This window comes from Colius striatus, chromosome 3, assembly GCF_028858725.1.
Source record: "Colius striatus isolate bColStr4 chromosome 3, bColStr4.1.hap1, whole genome shotgun sequence".
Classification (NCBI taxonomy): Eukaryota; Metazoa; Chordata; class Aves; order Coliiformes; family Coliidae; genus Colius; species Colius striatus.
Window position 1 is genome coordinate 75,390,214 of NC_084761.1, and position 16,664 is coordinate 75,406,877.

Below are 16,664 nucleotides of genomic sequence, written 5' to 3' on the forward strand. Positions count from 1 at the left end.
TGGTGGCCCTGCACTGAACTCTCTCCAGCAGCTCCCTGTCCTTCTTGAACTGAGGAGCCCAGAACTGGACACAATATTCCATTTTCCAAAGTTGGGAACTGGGTGCTATTACCTTCATCTGTACTCTTCCACTTTGGCCCCTTCAGCTGGAGAGGTCTCGTGATAAAAATCAGTACAGGATGGGGAAAGACATCCTAAAGCATCATGCCACAATAACTGCTTCAGTGTAAGCAGTAGAAAGACTGAAACCAACGATTTCATTCCTGTTAAGATCTTGGACCAGTGGTTGGGATGATCCCTCAGTTTGCCAGACATTTGCATATTTAACAAAATCATATTGATTTGAGTATGTACAAATACAAAATTCATTTGTACCCACAGCAAATTCAACACCCTAGTACAATGAAACAATGACATCTATAAAGTCACAGAAGCAAGAAGTTGCCTGTCATTTTATTTAGTATATTTATATATTCTGAGAGCAGTGACTCTGGCTGTCACTTAAGTTTGCTTCCTCCTGGTATTACATAAATCACCAATATCAGGCTTTGGAATAGACACGTATCTAGACTATACTACACTCACTGGCAGAGATGCAAAACATCCCAAAAAGGAAGGCATCTCTGGATGAAATGTACTTCATCTTAGTCAACATATGCAGATGCAAGTCCCAAGATCACAACTGGATCCCCAGCATGTTTAGAAGAGTCTGAGGACTAAGAGTTTTCATTACTAGCCACTGCAGATGGTAGTGTATTTTCAGGGAAAGTCTCACTGTACACGGTTCTGAACTGTCATCCAACGTTTTTGTTTTGAATGTAAAAAAAAAACCAAACACAGAGGTGGGCATAGATTGTTTTTTGGTTTTATTGATCTTGTTAAAAAGTCAGCGTATGAATTATGGCACTATACTGTAAAAATGCAATGTTACTGAGTGCTCTAACAGTATGAGGTCCATTATGACAACATTTTAAACATGAAGCATGAGCTTCAATGTGGATTTCCAAATAAATACAGAAGCCTAAGAGGTAAACGGATTAATAATAACTGATTTATCTGGAATTTAAATACTAGGTGAATACAGAGTGGATTTGCAAGAACCAGATATATTTAAGACATGACAGTCAAACAAATCTTCTAGAAACTGAAGAGTAAATTCTCTTTTTCTTTGTGACCTACTAGAGGTATTTGTTCTGCACAGTAGATGAATGTTACAACTCTCCTAGTAAACTACAACCACAACATATCAGGGGGATTTGCATGAGAAAAGCAAAAAGCAAAACAAACCATTTTCTCCATGGCCAGTCAGAGAAAACTCTGTGCTTTCAAACTGTAAAAATAAAACCACCAAATTAAGAAAAAAATACAATAAATTCACATCTCCTGTGTGAATCTCCACCACAAGAAAACACTGATGACTATCAACTCTGTGCCTGGGGACTGAACAAAACGGTGGCACTATTCTTAATTCTGAAGCAAACCCAAACAACTGGATATCTATGGATATTATTGCACTTGTAGCAGTGGTGCTTTAACTGGCCTGAAAGCTACTTTCATTGTGTTAAGGAAAGTAAGGTGTTTTGGGGGTGGGGGTTGTGTGTTTTTTTTTTCAACATGTGTAACCTTACTCAAAAGATACATTATAAAAAAACCCAAACAGGTGTCCTCACGCAAACTGCCATACCCTTTATACCAAATCTGGCAAAAACATGAAGATCTTGAAATGCCTCCACTAGCTCAGAAAGTCTTAAAGAACAACATTTTCCAGAGGACTGGTAGGTACAGAGTACCAAAGAATGAGGAAAAGAAATGACAGTGGGCATCAGTTTGCCAGCAAAGGTATGTCTTACATCACACAGCAGAGCAGAAATAAATAAGACGAAACTTGAAGAGTCTGAATATAAATCCTTGTATGATGTTGCAAGAGTCACAGGTTTCACCAAACCAACATCAGTGTATTTTGTTAAGCACAATGCAGTTACTATATACAATATGTTTATCAGATAATGCCAACTAACAATACACTAAATTAATGGTTGTTAAAACATATGCTAAAATAATGTACTTATAAAAACAGATGGCAACCCCCCAAATATGTATAGTTACATATGACGAAGTCCTGCTCTCTGGAGTCCAATGGGTTGACCCCTTCAAGCATCAGGAAGCAATTTTCTGAAGTGTAAGATGTAATAAGACCATGTCAAGCTGTAGGGGAATTACTGTGAACAATATATCAAGTTGCACGACCAAACTCTCTGTAAATGTTACCACTGCATGGCTGCAATGGGGCAGGCATCCATTCAAAGCTTTTATGCTGCCACATTTCTTCAAAGGGCCTTCTAAAGGATGTGCTATTTAACATGGTGGTGATCTACACACAAACAAAACCTGTGACAAGCACAAAGCACTTAGGTTTAGAAGCACTTACGGAGGAATCCATGACATCTTTACAGTGTACTGTGTAGGTCTGCACGCACTATCAAGTTTCTCTTGCTTACTATTATGTGGCATCTTACTGTTTGTAGCATCTCTACATACTAAGAAGAGCCTTCTCCCCAAGACATCAGCTTCCCTGATACGGGAAGCCACTGTGCCCACATCTTGCTTTGCTACAGTAAGGCATGTACAGTGAAGGTGACAATGTCAAATCCTCATGGATCATGACAAAAAGACCCAGTTCTTCCCTTTGTTTCTTGCTCAGCTTCTCTGCTCCAGTACAACTGCAAATGTCAGTCAGCATTCACACGTTCTTGTCTAGTAAGCAGAGGCTTCCCATCTACATCACCGATCTTGCTCTGCGCCTCTTCCACTGCTTTCAGCAAAGCTGCTCGCTCCTGCTCAAGAGTGAGGATGGACTGCTTCAATTTGCCTTCATTGGTCAATAAAAGTTCTACTGTGGCCTCCAGGTTTTGGATCTTTCCGTTAGCCACCTTTCAAAGTAAGAAGAAAGGAGGACGCGAGGAGAGGAAGAAAAATAAAGAGAAAATTCATTAATAACTGAAAACAACAAAGCTATTTTTGAGATACATGAATACATATAAAATACTTTCCAAATGATGAAAGAATGAAAAGGTAAATGCAAGTATGAATGTTATCAGATCCACATACTTTAGACTCCAACTATGGTTTTGTCTACAACAAGAAACTTCCTTCTCTCAACTTGATTGCTTTGATTAGTTAAAAATTTAGCTCAGAATATAATGCAAAGTAATGAAATTAGAAAGTAACTAACTCTGCAAATTATATACCAAAGAACTGCAAGTTAAGACAGGCCTGTGTATGGGTCAGTTGGGAAGCATTTTTGGCCAGTCATTTTTGTTGACTTCATGTGCTTTCCAAAGCAAAGACAAACCAGCCTGTTGGTTGCATCCTCATTTCATCGAGGCAAACAAATGTCAGATTTGAAGGCAAATGGGGAGAAGGGGATTTACTGCAGTATGTTTCAGCACTCCATAACATTTGGAGACAAGAGCACTGGATGGTCTTGGCTTTCAGGGAAATAATTGTTTTTCTGATGAGTTCACTGCCCTTCATGTAATTATGGTGGGTTTAAGAGCTCAGACTTTGGGACAAAATATTGCCAAACCATGACTCACATGGTTTGGTGATACATTTTTCTCCCACCAACAAAAGGTCACCTTTCACGATAGGAAAGGAAGGCTGATGAAGCCCACCTCCAAGACAAAGGGATTGCTCTAACACAACAGACACTCATGTTCCTCACTATGATTTTGGGTGCTGACTTGCTGGCACTCAGGCGGAGATGATCTTTTGTAAGAAACTGCTTAGGGTTGCAGAGTCTTTGGGGCAGGAGGGGGTGAAAGATGTGGTGTCTATAAGACATCATGTGTTGAATGTCATGCCAGAAATCCCTCTCCCCTATGCTACATTCAACCATCTCCTTTCCCATGTGCCTGAGGCTTTATGAAAATATCTTGCAAAGGTGTATCTCTTCTTTGGACTTCTCTAAGGCTAACCTTAGAGCCTGATGTCCCTTTCTCCATCAAATCAAGTGCATGGTCAAAAGTTTTATAACAAATGTCATGCTATAAAGCTGCCAGAGAGCTGACATCCTGAACAGTTAAGCAAAGAATGATTCCTACAGAGATCAGGTGTACTGCCTCTGAAAAAGCTGTAGATTGAGCAGGCACCAAGCATCTATTAGAAATTATTATTTCACCTATTGTCTAAACAATCTGGAGAACAGTTAAAAAAATAATCTTGTAAGAAGAAACATATCTTTATCAACCATGTATCCCACGTCTGATGTAGCTCTAAATTGTGACACTGGCATTAGCTTTCCCACCCATGATAGACTAGTATCCCTGCTGTACTAAAGCAGCAACTGAAAATGTAAAAATGAAGCTGAGAAAGCACTTTGTACATTTTTAGTCATCTTCTGCAGTTATGATTTTGATTACAAGGGAAGAGATTGTGTGATGAATCAACTTTTTGCTAATTGCAAGTATATGTTCTATCCACCCCCTCTCAAAATTTCTTCTCCACTTAAAGGCTAAACTAAATAAAATTGCAAGTGGCTATGCTTAAAAGTCACTAGACCAAACACCACTCACTCTCTTCTGGAAAGGGGCACAAATTGGAATATTAATAGAATATAAGTTTTACCTGCAGTTCTTCCAGGAGTTCAAAGTTTTGTTTGCGCAAGCTACTGTTTGCCTTCTCTAATTTATCCAGTCTCTGATTGTCATTTAAAGATGAATCTATAAGCTCATCCTGAAGCACATGATATTCAACTTCATAAGCTTGCAACTGCTTGGCAATATCCATTTCAAACACCTGATGTATATAAAAACATTATTAGGTACTGTGCATATCAAAACCAGAGATCATTCAGTGCTTCAGAATCTATGGGTCTAGACTTAGATAGTCAATCACTGAATAGCAAAAAAGAGGACTTATATTTTGGCATTCCTATTTCCTACCTGAAAATGGCAAGACTGAGGCAATAGACTGCAATACATTAGCATTGGATCTATTTGAAAACTCTGTTACTGATTTGCTGCCTGACTTCAGCAACATCACTTAACACTATAGTTTTCAAGAAGTGTCATCTTTGTAGGGTATTTCCTTTTTTAGCTTTCAAATTTAATGCACCTCCTAGACCTACTCAGAATTAGATATCACTTCAGAAAAATGTGTTCCAAGCTCACGTGCCACACACAGTGTAAGATTAAATAGAATGAAAGCGTTAAATGAAAACCAGGAAACCTTGCTAGGTTTATTTATGATTCTACAGCAGTCTCAGAGAATGAAACAATACAATCTATCACAGAAACTTAAGGATGGGAAGGAATCTTGAAAGATCATCTAGTCCAATCTCCCTGCCAGGACCACCTAGAGTAGGTCACACAGGAACTCGTCCAGGTGGGTTTTGAACGTCCCCAGAGAAGGAGATTCCACAACCCACCCGGGCAGCCTGTGCCAGTGTCCTGTTACCCTCACAGTGAAGAAATTCTTCCTTATATTTCTTTGGAACCTCTTGTGTTCCAGTTTATACCCATTGTCCCTTGTACTATCATTGAACATCATTGAGAAGAGCCTGGCTCCATCCTTACACTAACACACTTACTGGAAACACTATGTAATGTCAAAGCAAATTTCTATTATTATTAACTATCAGAATCACTGAAATGAGTGCTTGGACTTATACATGAATATTAAGAAAACCTTTTATTTCAAAAGCAGATAAATAAATTGAGGTGCAGAGCGTGAGCCAAAGGAAAACAACTGCTATTGTATTTTCCTTTTTTTCTAGGTTTTGGTGAACATCTACCTTTAAATTATTCAGGAAATATGATTCTAATATCCCCAAGCTATTAACCTCCTCTGAAAGCAGTGAAGATGGTAGTAAGTTACAAGAACAAGCGTGACGATCAACAGGACATTGTAGAAATAAAAGTTGATTTAAAAATGCATCTGGAAAAGAGACCAAGAATAGAATTTCGACGGATATTCTTTATTTTTAAGCACCTTGTACTTTAATACTTTTGGAAATTAGTCAAATATCAAATTCTATCTTAAATACCTGTTGAAAAAAAAGAACTCATTCCCATTTTATTCATCTGCTTATCTACAGAAATTTAACTGGTGATTATAGTGCAAGAAAACACTGGTTTCCAGTATGTTTCTGACAGCTGTTACATATGCTATAAAAAAATTCTCATAGTTGTATAGCAGTAGAAACATCCATACTGAGCATCTAAGTACAAAAGGCTGAAATACAACTTTAATTCCAGTTTGATTGCACACATGAACTTCTATTTTCTGTAGATCTGAGCATCTCTTGAGAACACACACTGTTGGAATTTCAATAAAACAAAGTGCAACTCAGCAGGGCAGAATGCTAGTTCCTCTCATGACCTCTGCCACTTCCAGCCTCTGTGCTCTGGAGAAGAGAGGGAAATCCCTGCTGTCATACCCCAAGTATCAAATCTGAAAAGGGGAGTAAACATGAGACAAATCAAAAGCTTGACTTGAAAACTAGCTAACTGAAGGCACGTTAGGGCACGCAAACCAAAGGCCCCGCTGCAGAAGGCGTGAGGAGGATGGGGATTAGCTCAGGAGCTATGTATGGACTGCTCTCTTCAAAGGCAGCCCTGATCAAAGCAAAGGAACTGCTTTCCCTTCAACTCACTTTTACCTACTCACTTTAAATTTAGAGCAGTCAGAGCTGCATAAACAGAGTATCTCTACCTCCTTCTGCCTAAAGCTAATGGTTTTCTGCAGGTTGCCGAAGGACAGCAAATCTCCGCAGAGCTGTGCACTCCAGGCTTTCAGTCTGGCAGATAACATGCAATCCCCTTTGCCTCCTATAAATCACTTGCTTTCCTTTTCCTCACACAGGCTTTCTAGTTCTCCCCTCCTTTGAGATCAAGCCCTAGATGCAATTTTTCTGATCCTAATTTGAGCACATGTTCCCTGAAACCTTCGCTGCCAGGGATCAGAAGGGAGCTCCTCACAAGCACTCTGCTGCCGCCTGCTCTCTTTACCAGGCCACAGGCTTTTCAGATCTCCTGTAGCCCTTGGTGAGCGACAGGCATTTGCAGTTCTGCACAGTACACCCTCCACATCCTGGGACACAAAAGGCCTTCAGAAAACAGGCTAAAACATGCCTTCTGTTTGCCTGCTGCAAATTAGATGTCAAGTGTAACAGTTAAGATTTCTAAACAGGCAAGCCTTAACTGCAATAATATGTGATTTCTTCCACACTCCATAGTGTCTGGAGCTTTCTGCTAGCTTGGCAATAGTGCATCTTCTTCCTTGTCTGTCATTTAGAAAAAAATGGTATACCAAGGATTCCCAGTGTTCGCTGTCTAGAGTCAGTGCAAGAGACTGCACTACGCCACGTACTACTGCCAGAAATACAAAGGTACTGTTGTAACATTCTGCACCACCACCATAAAAGCCAGGACGAAGTCAACATAAGGAGGCTTCTCATTTCATTAAGGTCAACATCCATGAGGCTCTTCTAAGTCAATTTTTGCTTCTGAAAGGAGACTTGGACATCAAGATTCTTTGGAGATAGGAAAAGTTGGGAAGCTTTTAGCCAACCTTGCTGGGGTTTTGTGGAATGCACTGCACATGGACTGTAATATTGCTGCCAGTAACCAAGCGGTGTCCACTTAAACTAATTTTCACTAAAGGCTTCATAAAGTGACCATAACCAATATGCAGATGTATGAATACAGAGGTACTACACAAGTCATATGCTTCCAAAAGTCTTCAACATCTTCAGTACTACAATAACAGAATTCTCAACTTGAAGTCACACAATACACTGTTGTGGGGGTTTTTTTTTCTGTTAAGAACTTGTTAAAAAGAGCATTCCTCTGCACGGTACTCATATGTTCAGATTATTTCATACCTGACTAATGGTCTTTTCCATCTGTACCAAACCCAAGTTGGGAAGCGTGTTTTTAATAAAATCAACAATAGTTTCTAGGTGCTCATGCTGCAGAATCAAGGGCTTGTGGCTTCCCAGAAGGCTTAAAGCCACTTTAAATATAGCCTCTGATCCTTGAAGAAAGAGCATATCTGTGAAAACAAAATAAAAACAGAATACATCAAGCAAGCACATCTTTAGACAATACTATTAAATCAGTAAAATGCCCAAGGATAACAGCTTCTCATAGGCGCAATCTGGAGGCTAGACACACTGTGCCAGATATATGCTCTTGTTACTGTTGCTATGGCTTCAGAAGTTTTGTAGGACTGAGATTATTACTGTGAATAGCATATTTGACTAACACAACCAATTACTAATTTGTTCAGTGAGTTTACACCCAAAAAAATCCAAATCTATTTTAAGATAAGTCACAATAAACCAGTTAGTGAAGTTTGTCAGTGTTGTTACTTTCTGTGCACAACTTTTTTTTTGTAAGACTTTCGTGGGAATCTGAATTTGAACACAATTCTAATTGCAATGTAATTTAAAAATCCTAACACAAGAAAAAAAACTCCAGACCTGAGGGCACAATCAAAGAGCTGCAGTTATGATCTTTTCTCATCTGGTGGAGAAAGCTACAAAAAAAAATCTCACTTTTGAAAGACACTGAGCACATGAGGCTAAATGTGCACTTGCCAGCAGCCTCAAGTTTCATGTGCATGTGCTTATTTTTAGTATGTGTCTCAACCACTTACATTAATATTCTAATGACTACATTAATAAGTACCCTGAAACCTTAGTAATACAGCTTAGGCATTAATATTGCAGGTGGCCCTGCAACAACAGCACCTGGCATACATTCAAACACACTGAAACCACAGTATATAGTGATCTTTCAATGCCACTTCCTTTCTTTTCTTTTCCTTCACAATTTGCCTGTGTCTTTACAGAGGAAAGAAACAGAAGACTGCAATGAAAGCATCAGACAAGAAACCTATCTTCACAAACTCATCTGTCCACAGCGTAAGCATCATTGCCCTGTATTTCACTTTCCAGCTACTATAACTCAGAATCTACTCTTGGTTTTATTGAGGGCAAAAGCATCTAACACATGAAACAGTACTGATGGAGGTGGAAAAGGAAGAAAAGATACCATAGGTTTATTCCATATTTGCTAAATATATTTTTAAAGGGCTTCTCTTTGTTCTTTCCTTCCTCTGTGAAGCTGTGAATGAAGCCACAATCACTTCCAAGCAGCACAGTGACAGAAAATAAGTAGCAGATCTTAATGAAAAAAAAATTAAAAGAAAAAACAGAGAGAAAAAGGCAACACTACACAGTAAGGGAAACAACCACTAGCAAAACACTGGCTAACTGCATTTCCTAGTAAAAGCAACCTCTTTCCAAATTTGTATCACAATGAATTTCCCCCTTGTGCTCTTTTGCTTTTAATGTTGAAGCTGTAACTCATTTCACTACTACTCTCTGAGAAATAAAAGCTCAAGTTAGAACTGAGCTGGCACTTTTGTTGCCATTTGTCCTAAAAAGTAGGGTAAAATTCTTCAATTCTGACTCAATGCTAAGTCCAACAGCAGGAATGATTGAAAAGTGGTAACAGTGCAGACATATGCCTCAACTCTCTATTGAGACTGAAAACCATGGGAAAATGCTTTCAAGGGAAAGGTCTGTATTTAGACAGGGAATGCTGAAGAGCAGCTAGGAAACAAGAAGTCAAAAAACCCATAGAGCTGAAAATAACGCATATTTATGCTTCACCACCTGCCCCATAAAGACACATAGATTAACTCTAGGTGACCTGTAAGTTGTTAAGGAATGTCTGTATGAGCTGAGCTGGTAAAATTCAGCTGAAATGCCCGTCTCAGTTAAAACAGTAAGTACTTAACAAAGACTTGTTTGTTATCCACTCCCTACGCTTCCTGTTAAGTGGGCTGCCAGCCAACAGCAGTATAGTGAAGGCACCCAAATGAATGTCAGCATGACTGGCAGCCTACAGCATTAAAAAAAGTAAAATAAACTCAAGTTTTATCTATGATCCTGAAACTAGATGAACATTATTCTAACAAGTCTCCTCCATTAATAAGAAAATGGGAGTTATTAAAGAGCACATCTTTGTTAACACAGAAATTTCATTAGATTCTGCTCCAGAGAAGTGTCAAAAGTTTGGACAGATAATGAAAATGTTAAAAGGAGTTTTGCTATTTGACTCATAAATCATTCTCTGGGTTAACCTTTTTCTAGCCTACTTTTACAATACTGCTTGTAAGATGCTTCCAAAAAGCACACTCTGTGGAAATCTAAAGGAAGTGATCAGTAACAAATTATTAAATAACAGTGAGACGTCAAATATCAAGGGTCCAGAGATACCACGTTAGAAACCGGCAGCTCAATCTTACAGCCTTAGCAACCTATAGATGAGTTACTTCAACATTAAAAGGCAACAATCCTTCATCCCAAGAGTTTTGGTAAGTGAGCAATGAAAAAGTCACCAAGTTCTGCACAAGTGTGTGAACACATGGGTCACAACTGCTCAGATCCTAACTGGTCACGCTGCTAACGACAGCTTACAGCACAGTGACAACACAAGCCTTTTTTAGGTTGGTGCACTCTGTTCTGTTGCATAGAGAGTAAAATCTTATCTTCACCTAATGTAAAAGAATGTCCAATGTTCTCAACTTACATAGTTCCAGCAAACATTGTTTTAAAGAAATTTCTAAATACCTTGAAAACATAAAAACTGCAAGTGTTGGTCATGCTGGACTTTCTAAATAATATTGGACATCTTTAAGAGCTGATAGTTACAGTCACATCTATTTTTCTGTTCTTGACCTGACATCAGTTCTGTGAAGATCATTTATCTATGCCTTCTATTCTACTGCAAAGTCTGCTTTCTAAAGCCCTACAATCCTCCAGTGACAGATAAAATACTAATCTGTGTATTAGGGCAGCAATCCAAATATCCTGGATACAGAAGGCACTTCTATACCCTCACTGCAGTCAATTGCCCAATTAAAAGACTCTTATGTACAATCCTATGAATGTTTAAGAATAATTGAAAGATGAATTGATTATTAACTCTATACATAACACTTGCATACAGCACTTCCTTTAATTCCTACAGATTATTACTGTCAGCTAGATACTTATCATTGCACATCAGCCTACTTTGAACTCTTCCAGGAGAAATTTAAAAAAGGAAAAAGGCTTTTTCCTGGAGTTAAGATGCTCATCACAGAACATGGAGCTCTACTTAGCTAAATACCACCCTTTTCACTGAGATTTCTTCTAGCAGTACTTTTGTCATGTCCTTAAACAGAAACAGGACAGGATTCTTCTTGGTTCCTCCTGGAATCTACATTCATCATTTGTTAATGTTGTAGACGAGACTATAATTTTTTTAAGTCAGGAAAATATCAACATTAACTCCCTAATAATTACTTCACTACATCTCCTAAGTGAGACCGATTATGGAAAATGAAAACAGCTTCTCACTACAAGAGAGGAAACAGGGGGTGCGGAAGCTCCAGTCCACTCTGCTCATCCTGGATAATCCATTAACACATAATTGAAGTGAAAAAAAACCCAAACAACTGAAAAGGAAATAAAGTATCTTCTCAAATACCAAATAATCCATTAAATACACATCCCTAAGACAGCATCAAGGTGAATTCTTTATTGGAATTTAAAGAACCACAGTTTACTTCAGGAGATTCTAAAAACAGGTAACAGAAGTGACTATGGAGCAAAAACTCCACATTCTTCCCAACATTTCTGGAAAGTGAGATTATCAATCAGGCCAAAATTGTAAGGATAACAAACACTAGTTTAAAAGCCCTGTTTTTCTGCAGACTACACCCATGATTAAACTGCAAGAGCTATCTCTGTGTTTTAAAACGACAATCCTCAGAATCATTTTCTACTGTCATTGTTGGAGACAATGCTAATGGAGCAAATGAGCATCTTTCTCAGGTGATGTCTTCATTACATCTCTTGAAATTCATTAATTATCAGTGTTAAAGTGCCACTGTCATAACACCATACCTTCATGACATCTGAATTTTACATTCTCTATACAAGTGATTACAGAGTGGGAAAAGGTAACAATATGGATAAAAAATCAAGATAGACTGGGACTGTAACAGACTTTCCTTCTCTCTTTCCATTTTACTCTAAATACTGCATGTTCATAAGATAGGATAGTTGATAAGGTTGGGACAAAGGTTGGACTCTGATCTTAAAGGACTCTTCCAGCCAAAATTATTCTATGATTCTATGCCATGTTTTGTTCTTCTGTTCATTACCAGTAAGTAAATGATTTCTCCTGGGTATCTGAAACCTGGTCGGATAACAACACTGTTTCTAATTACAAGATAACAAGACTTCAAAAAGAAGAGACTGAAGTTTTATGAAGCATTACCAAACACTCTGGCCACAAATCCAAGGGGAAACTGGGAGGCAAACATGGTGAGAAACCAAGGAGCAGCATAGAGGCTGGGGCCAATCTCGTGTTCCTCTAGGTGGTTATAGAGATCTCGATGATAGTCATGAAGAAGTCGAGACAGTTGATACATCTGGATCTGCATGGAACAAGAACAATGAGACTAAAGGTAAACAAGTTCCAACACTCACAGCAGCAAATGCCATGCTTCACACTCTGATAAACAGACAGGGAAATACGTTTGTCAGTTGATGTTTGAGTGGAATTGTGTGAAGAAAATAAATACTCAGAAGCCACAAAGATGACCCAGGATGGGTAAGCTGTGAGCCTACTCCAGGCATATTTGCTGGGTATTTTGAACCTCAAACAGCACGTTTATTTATGGCTTTTGTAGTTTCCCCACGAGTCTCTTTAAATACAGTGCATTTAAGAAGATGTATTCTTTTTCCAGACTATCCTTCCTCATTTTTGATAACAGAATTTCAGTTCAAGTCCAGATTTTGACAATACTGCCTATATTGCATCATTGCTTTATCAGGATTTAACATTAGCATCCTTTTATTAGAAAAACTGAAATCATACCTGTAAAATTGTCATGTCAGGACGATATTGTTTTCTCAGGCCCATGTCAAACATGAGAAACTTCAGCATTTCAAAAGCATCTTCTTCACTCATGTGAAGTAGTAAAACTCCTGCTACAAAACTAAGGCCCTGGCAATATCCTACTTCCCGGTCCAGAAGTGAATAAGCCTTCAAAATATTGAAGAGTGAGAGCTGCCCCGTTCCCAGCTGTGCTGAGAAGTACGGATGTGTTGGAAATGTGCGCCCTGTGAAAACAGCTCAGGTTAGCAACTTAAAACTAAAAAAACAAACAACAGAAAAACCTCACCAAAACTTTGGCATGTTATCCAATTAACAGTCTTTCAAAAAGGTATATTTGAGTCAAGCCACAGGAAGACCACCAGAAAATTAACAATACAAACCAATCAACTTCATACTCTACTTCTGGTTTGTTATAGTAGTTCTAAAATTGATCTAGGAGTTGTCAGGGGGATGGGGACAGTCTGTTGTTTGGTTCTTAAGACTGACCCTTGATCAGTTTGGTAAAGGGTTTTTAGGGGCTAGTTGCCTATAATAATGGGAGACTCAATTCAGTGACTTTGATGAGTCACACAGTCCTCTTTCTTGATTAAAAAGTGTTAGCTTTTAGACAACTATTAAGATTCAGGCACAAACTTAGAATATCTGAGCTCTCTGGGTTGAGGTCTTTTCCCTTTCTTGTTTCTTCCTCCAGCAAATGATTCTCTTATCACCCCTCTTCTTGCCTTGGTCTCCCTCAGTTTTATGTCCTTTCTCCTTTCCTGCACCACAAAGCTCAGACTCCTCCATGAGCCAATCCAGTTCACTAACCTGGGAAAAAAATCCCTGTTTTCATGGGGTTAATTGTTCTGTCCTGTGGCTCAGCTGTGTCAATCAGCTTCAGGAGGTGTCCTGTGAGCACCAGCACCAGTGACAAGTGCTTGAAGTGTGTGAGATGGTTGCTGGAGCAAAACTTTCTCTTTGTAGCATGGGGCTGTGGATCTACATATCTCTTTAAATCCCAGCCTAAGGTAAACAACACTAATTGCAGAGCTGTAGGACCACAACTGAGACATTTTCAGTCCTTCAGCTTTAGAACAAGATGATGACTTCCACCCCACACTGGCTTATCTGTAAACTTTCTTACAGAACTGGGACCCACATGTTCTTAAACCAAACCAATCCAGCTAGATAACCTACACAATCAGTTTGACCCACAATATTTACTCAATGATTAAAAACTCCGTTTGTCTCTTTTTTTCTGCATCTGTTACAATACAAAGAATTTGTGTAGCTACATATGTGCTATGGTATATACACTGTGTACGTATTACATGAGAATATATCCAACAGGCAGCCAACAGACACAGTACTTTGTGCAGGAGACTCTGGGTTTTGCTTCTTTGAGCTTTTGAGTATCTGGATACTTTGTGACTGCCAAGTGACTCCTGGCAACCTGAGGGTACTGCTGCTGGCAAGTAAGACTGAGGCTCTGCTAAAGGTAGCTCTGGCAGCTTCTGACCAAGCCCTGTCAGCTCCCCTTGATGACAGGGTGTGTATAGCATTTGTGCTAGCTGACCACTGATTAGGGATGGTCCTTAATGACCTGGATGATGGGGTAGGGCATGACCTCAGAAAGTCTGCAGATGATACAAACCAAAGAGGAGTGGTAGACAGAACAGAGGGTAATGCTGCCATTCTGAGAAACCTCAACAAGCTGTAGGAATGGGCTGACAGGAACCTTCAGTAAAAGGAAGTGCAAAATCCTACACCTGGGAAGGAACAACCTCATGTGTCAGTACATGCCAGGGGCCACCCAGCTGGAAAGCAGCTTTGCAGAAAAAGACCTGGCAGCCCTGGTGGTTGCCAAGTTGAACATGAGCCAGCAATGGGCCCTTACAGCAAAAAAGGGCTAATGGTATCCCAGGCTGCATTAGGAGGACCATTGCCAGCAGGTTGAGCAAGGTGATCCCTCCCCTCTATTCAGCACTAGTGAAGCCACACTTGGAGTACTGTGCCCAGTTCTAGCTCTGCAGTACAAGAGTACAGACATACTGGACAGAGTCCAGCAAAGGGCCTCAAAGATGGTATCAAGAGACTGGAGTGTCTCTCCTGTGAAAAAAGGCTGAGACACCTGGGACTGTTCAATGTGGAGAAGAAAAAGCTCAGGGAGATTTTATCAATGTGCACAAATGCCCAGTGGGAGGGAATGAAGGAGCCAGGTTCTTCTCAGTAGGGCCCACTGACAGGACAAGAGGTAACGGGCACAAACTGAAATACAGGAAATTCTAACTGACTTATGAAAAAAATGATCTTTTTCTATTATAAGGGTGGCCAGACACTGGCTAAGGCTGCCCAGAGAGGCTGAGGAGTCTCCAGCTATGCATGTATGCAAAACCTAAACAAACATGATCCAGGACAACCTGCTTTAGATGACCCTGCTTTGAGCAGGGGGGTTAGACTAGATGACCTCAAGAGCTCCCTTCCAACCTCAACCACTCTGTGATTTTGTGAACACAGACATTAAAGGCATCACTTTTACAGATCTTTTTCAAAAAGGGAATATTTTCATTTTAGGGGAAACCCCCCTCCCCCTATCAGATTTCCCTTGTGAAATATCTTAACAGAGAAGATATTTGAATACTACTTTTGTTCTAGTATTAAGCAGAGCTTGTTTTTCATTTGCCCACTTGCTAAATGCCACCCCACCCTTTAGCTCCTGGAATGCTGCTGTGCTGCCAGATAATATCAGAGCTCCTGTTTCAAGAAGACAAAGCTGGGGGCAGAGTCCTTCTGCCACCTGGTAGCTGCTCTAGCCTGTCACGTGGGACGCTGGCTTTCAGCTCCTGAGCAGGTCTCCTCTGGTCAGGCTGTCAGAGTCGAACATTACATAAGAAATATTTCTAGCTTCCAAATGAGAAGGAGCTTTTGTTCCTTTGCAAAGGAATCCTCTGTTATTACAGCACACAACAAGGCTCCTTTCATGTAGTCATGAAGGTAACTTACAAGCTGAGCAAGAATAAAAATGCAAAGTTCTAAAAAGCAGTAAATGAAGGAGAAGCTTAATTGCTAAACTCACAAGCTGGTTTGCTTCTGAGTAGCCCTATGTAATGACTTAACTAAGAATTTTAGCTTTTACTTGTATGCTAACAACTTTTGGCCTCACTGAAAAGAGACTCTAAATGAACTGTGGTACCTTACAAACGCCAGAATGAGGCAGGTGGGGCCACAAAAGGAAACAGACAAAAGAGCCCTCAGGGAACTGTGGCTTTGCTCTTATCCATATAACAGAATAGTATTGTGACATGTAAATTGAGACAGCAAAGCAGCTGCTGTGCCTTACCTCTGCATCCAGATGTACACTGCTGTGCTCATTCTCAGAAAGCACTATTTACAGATGAATAGGCATGGATTCAACCAAGTGTAAGCAACTACCACTTTAGCTTAATACTGTGTTAGCAAGACCTCTTTAGCTTAATTTGGGAAAGCTTTTTAAAATATAACCATCTGTTGCAAGAACATAATTTTTTTCTCAAGGGAGAAGTAAGTGCTTTCACCTGAAGGATAGCCTTAAGCCTTGAACACAAGTTAGAACAAATTCCTTCTAGCTCCCCATCCAGTTATGCTGTCTGTTGTGCAGTATTATTCTATTTCAGTGTGAATCACTAAGAAACTAAGAAGTCTTCAGCTTCCTAGTTTTATCTTACTGAAATAATAGGGCTC

General features: G+C 39.6%; 1 protein-coding gene across 10 annotated transcripts in view; it reads right to left on the bottom strand.

Moving 5' to 3' along the window:
• Positions 1-849: 849 nt before the first annotated feature.
• Positions 850-16,664, bottom strand: part of TBC1D1 (TBC1 domain family member 1) — a 112,478-nt gene continuing 96,663 nt past the window's right edge. For all 10 annotated transcript variants that reach the window (XM_061992440.1, XM_061992441.1, XM_061992442.1 and 7 more), the window contains 5 exons: positions 12,945-13,189; positions 12,342-12,501; positions 7,886-8,055; positions 4,627-4,797; positions 850-2,930 (listed from right to left, as the gene is read on the bottom strand). In XM_061992440.1, coding sequence (XP_061848424.1) covers positions 2,730-2,930; positions 4,627-4,797; positions 7,886-8,055; positions 12,342-12,501; positions 12,945-13,189 — 947 coding nt within the window. In that variant the 3' untranslated portion in view covers positions 850-2,729. The remainder of the gene's footprint in view (positions 2,931-4,626; positions 4,798-7,885; positions 8,056-12,341; positions 12,502-12,944; positions 13,190-16,664) is intronic.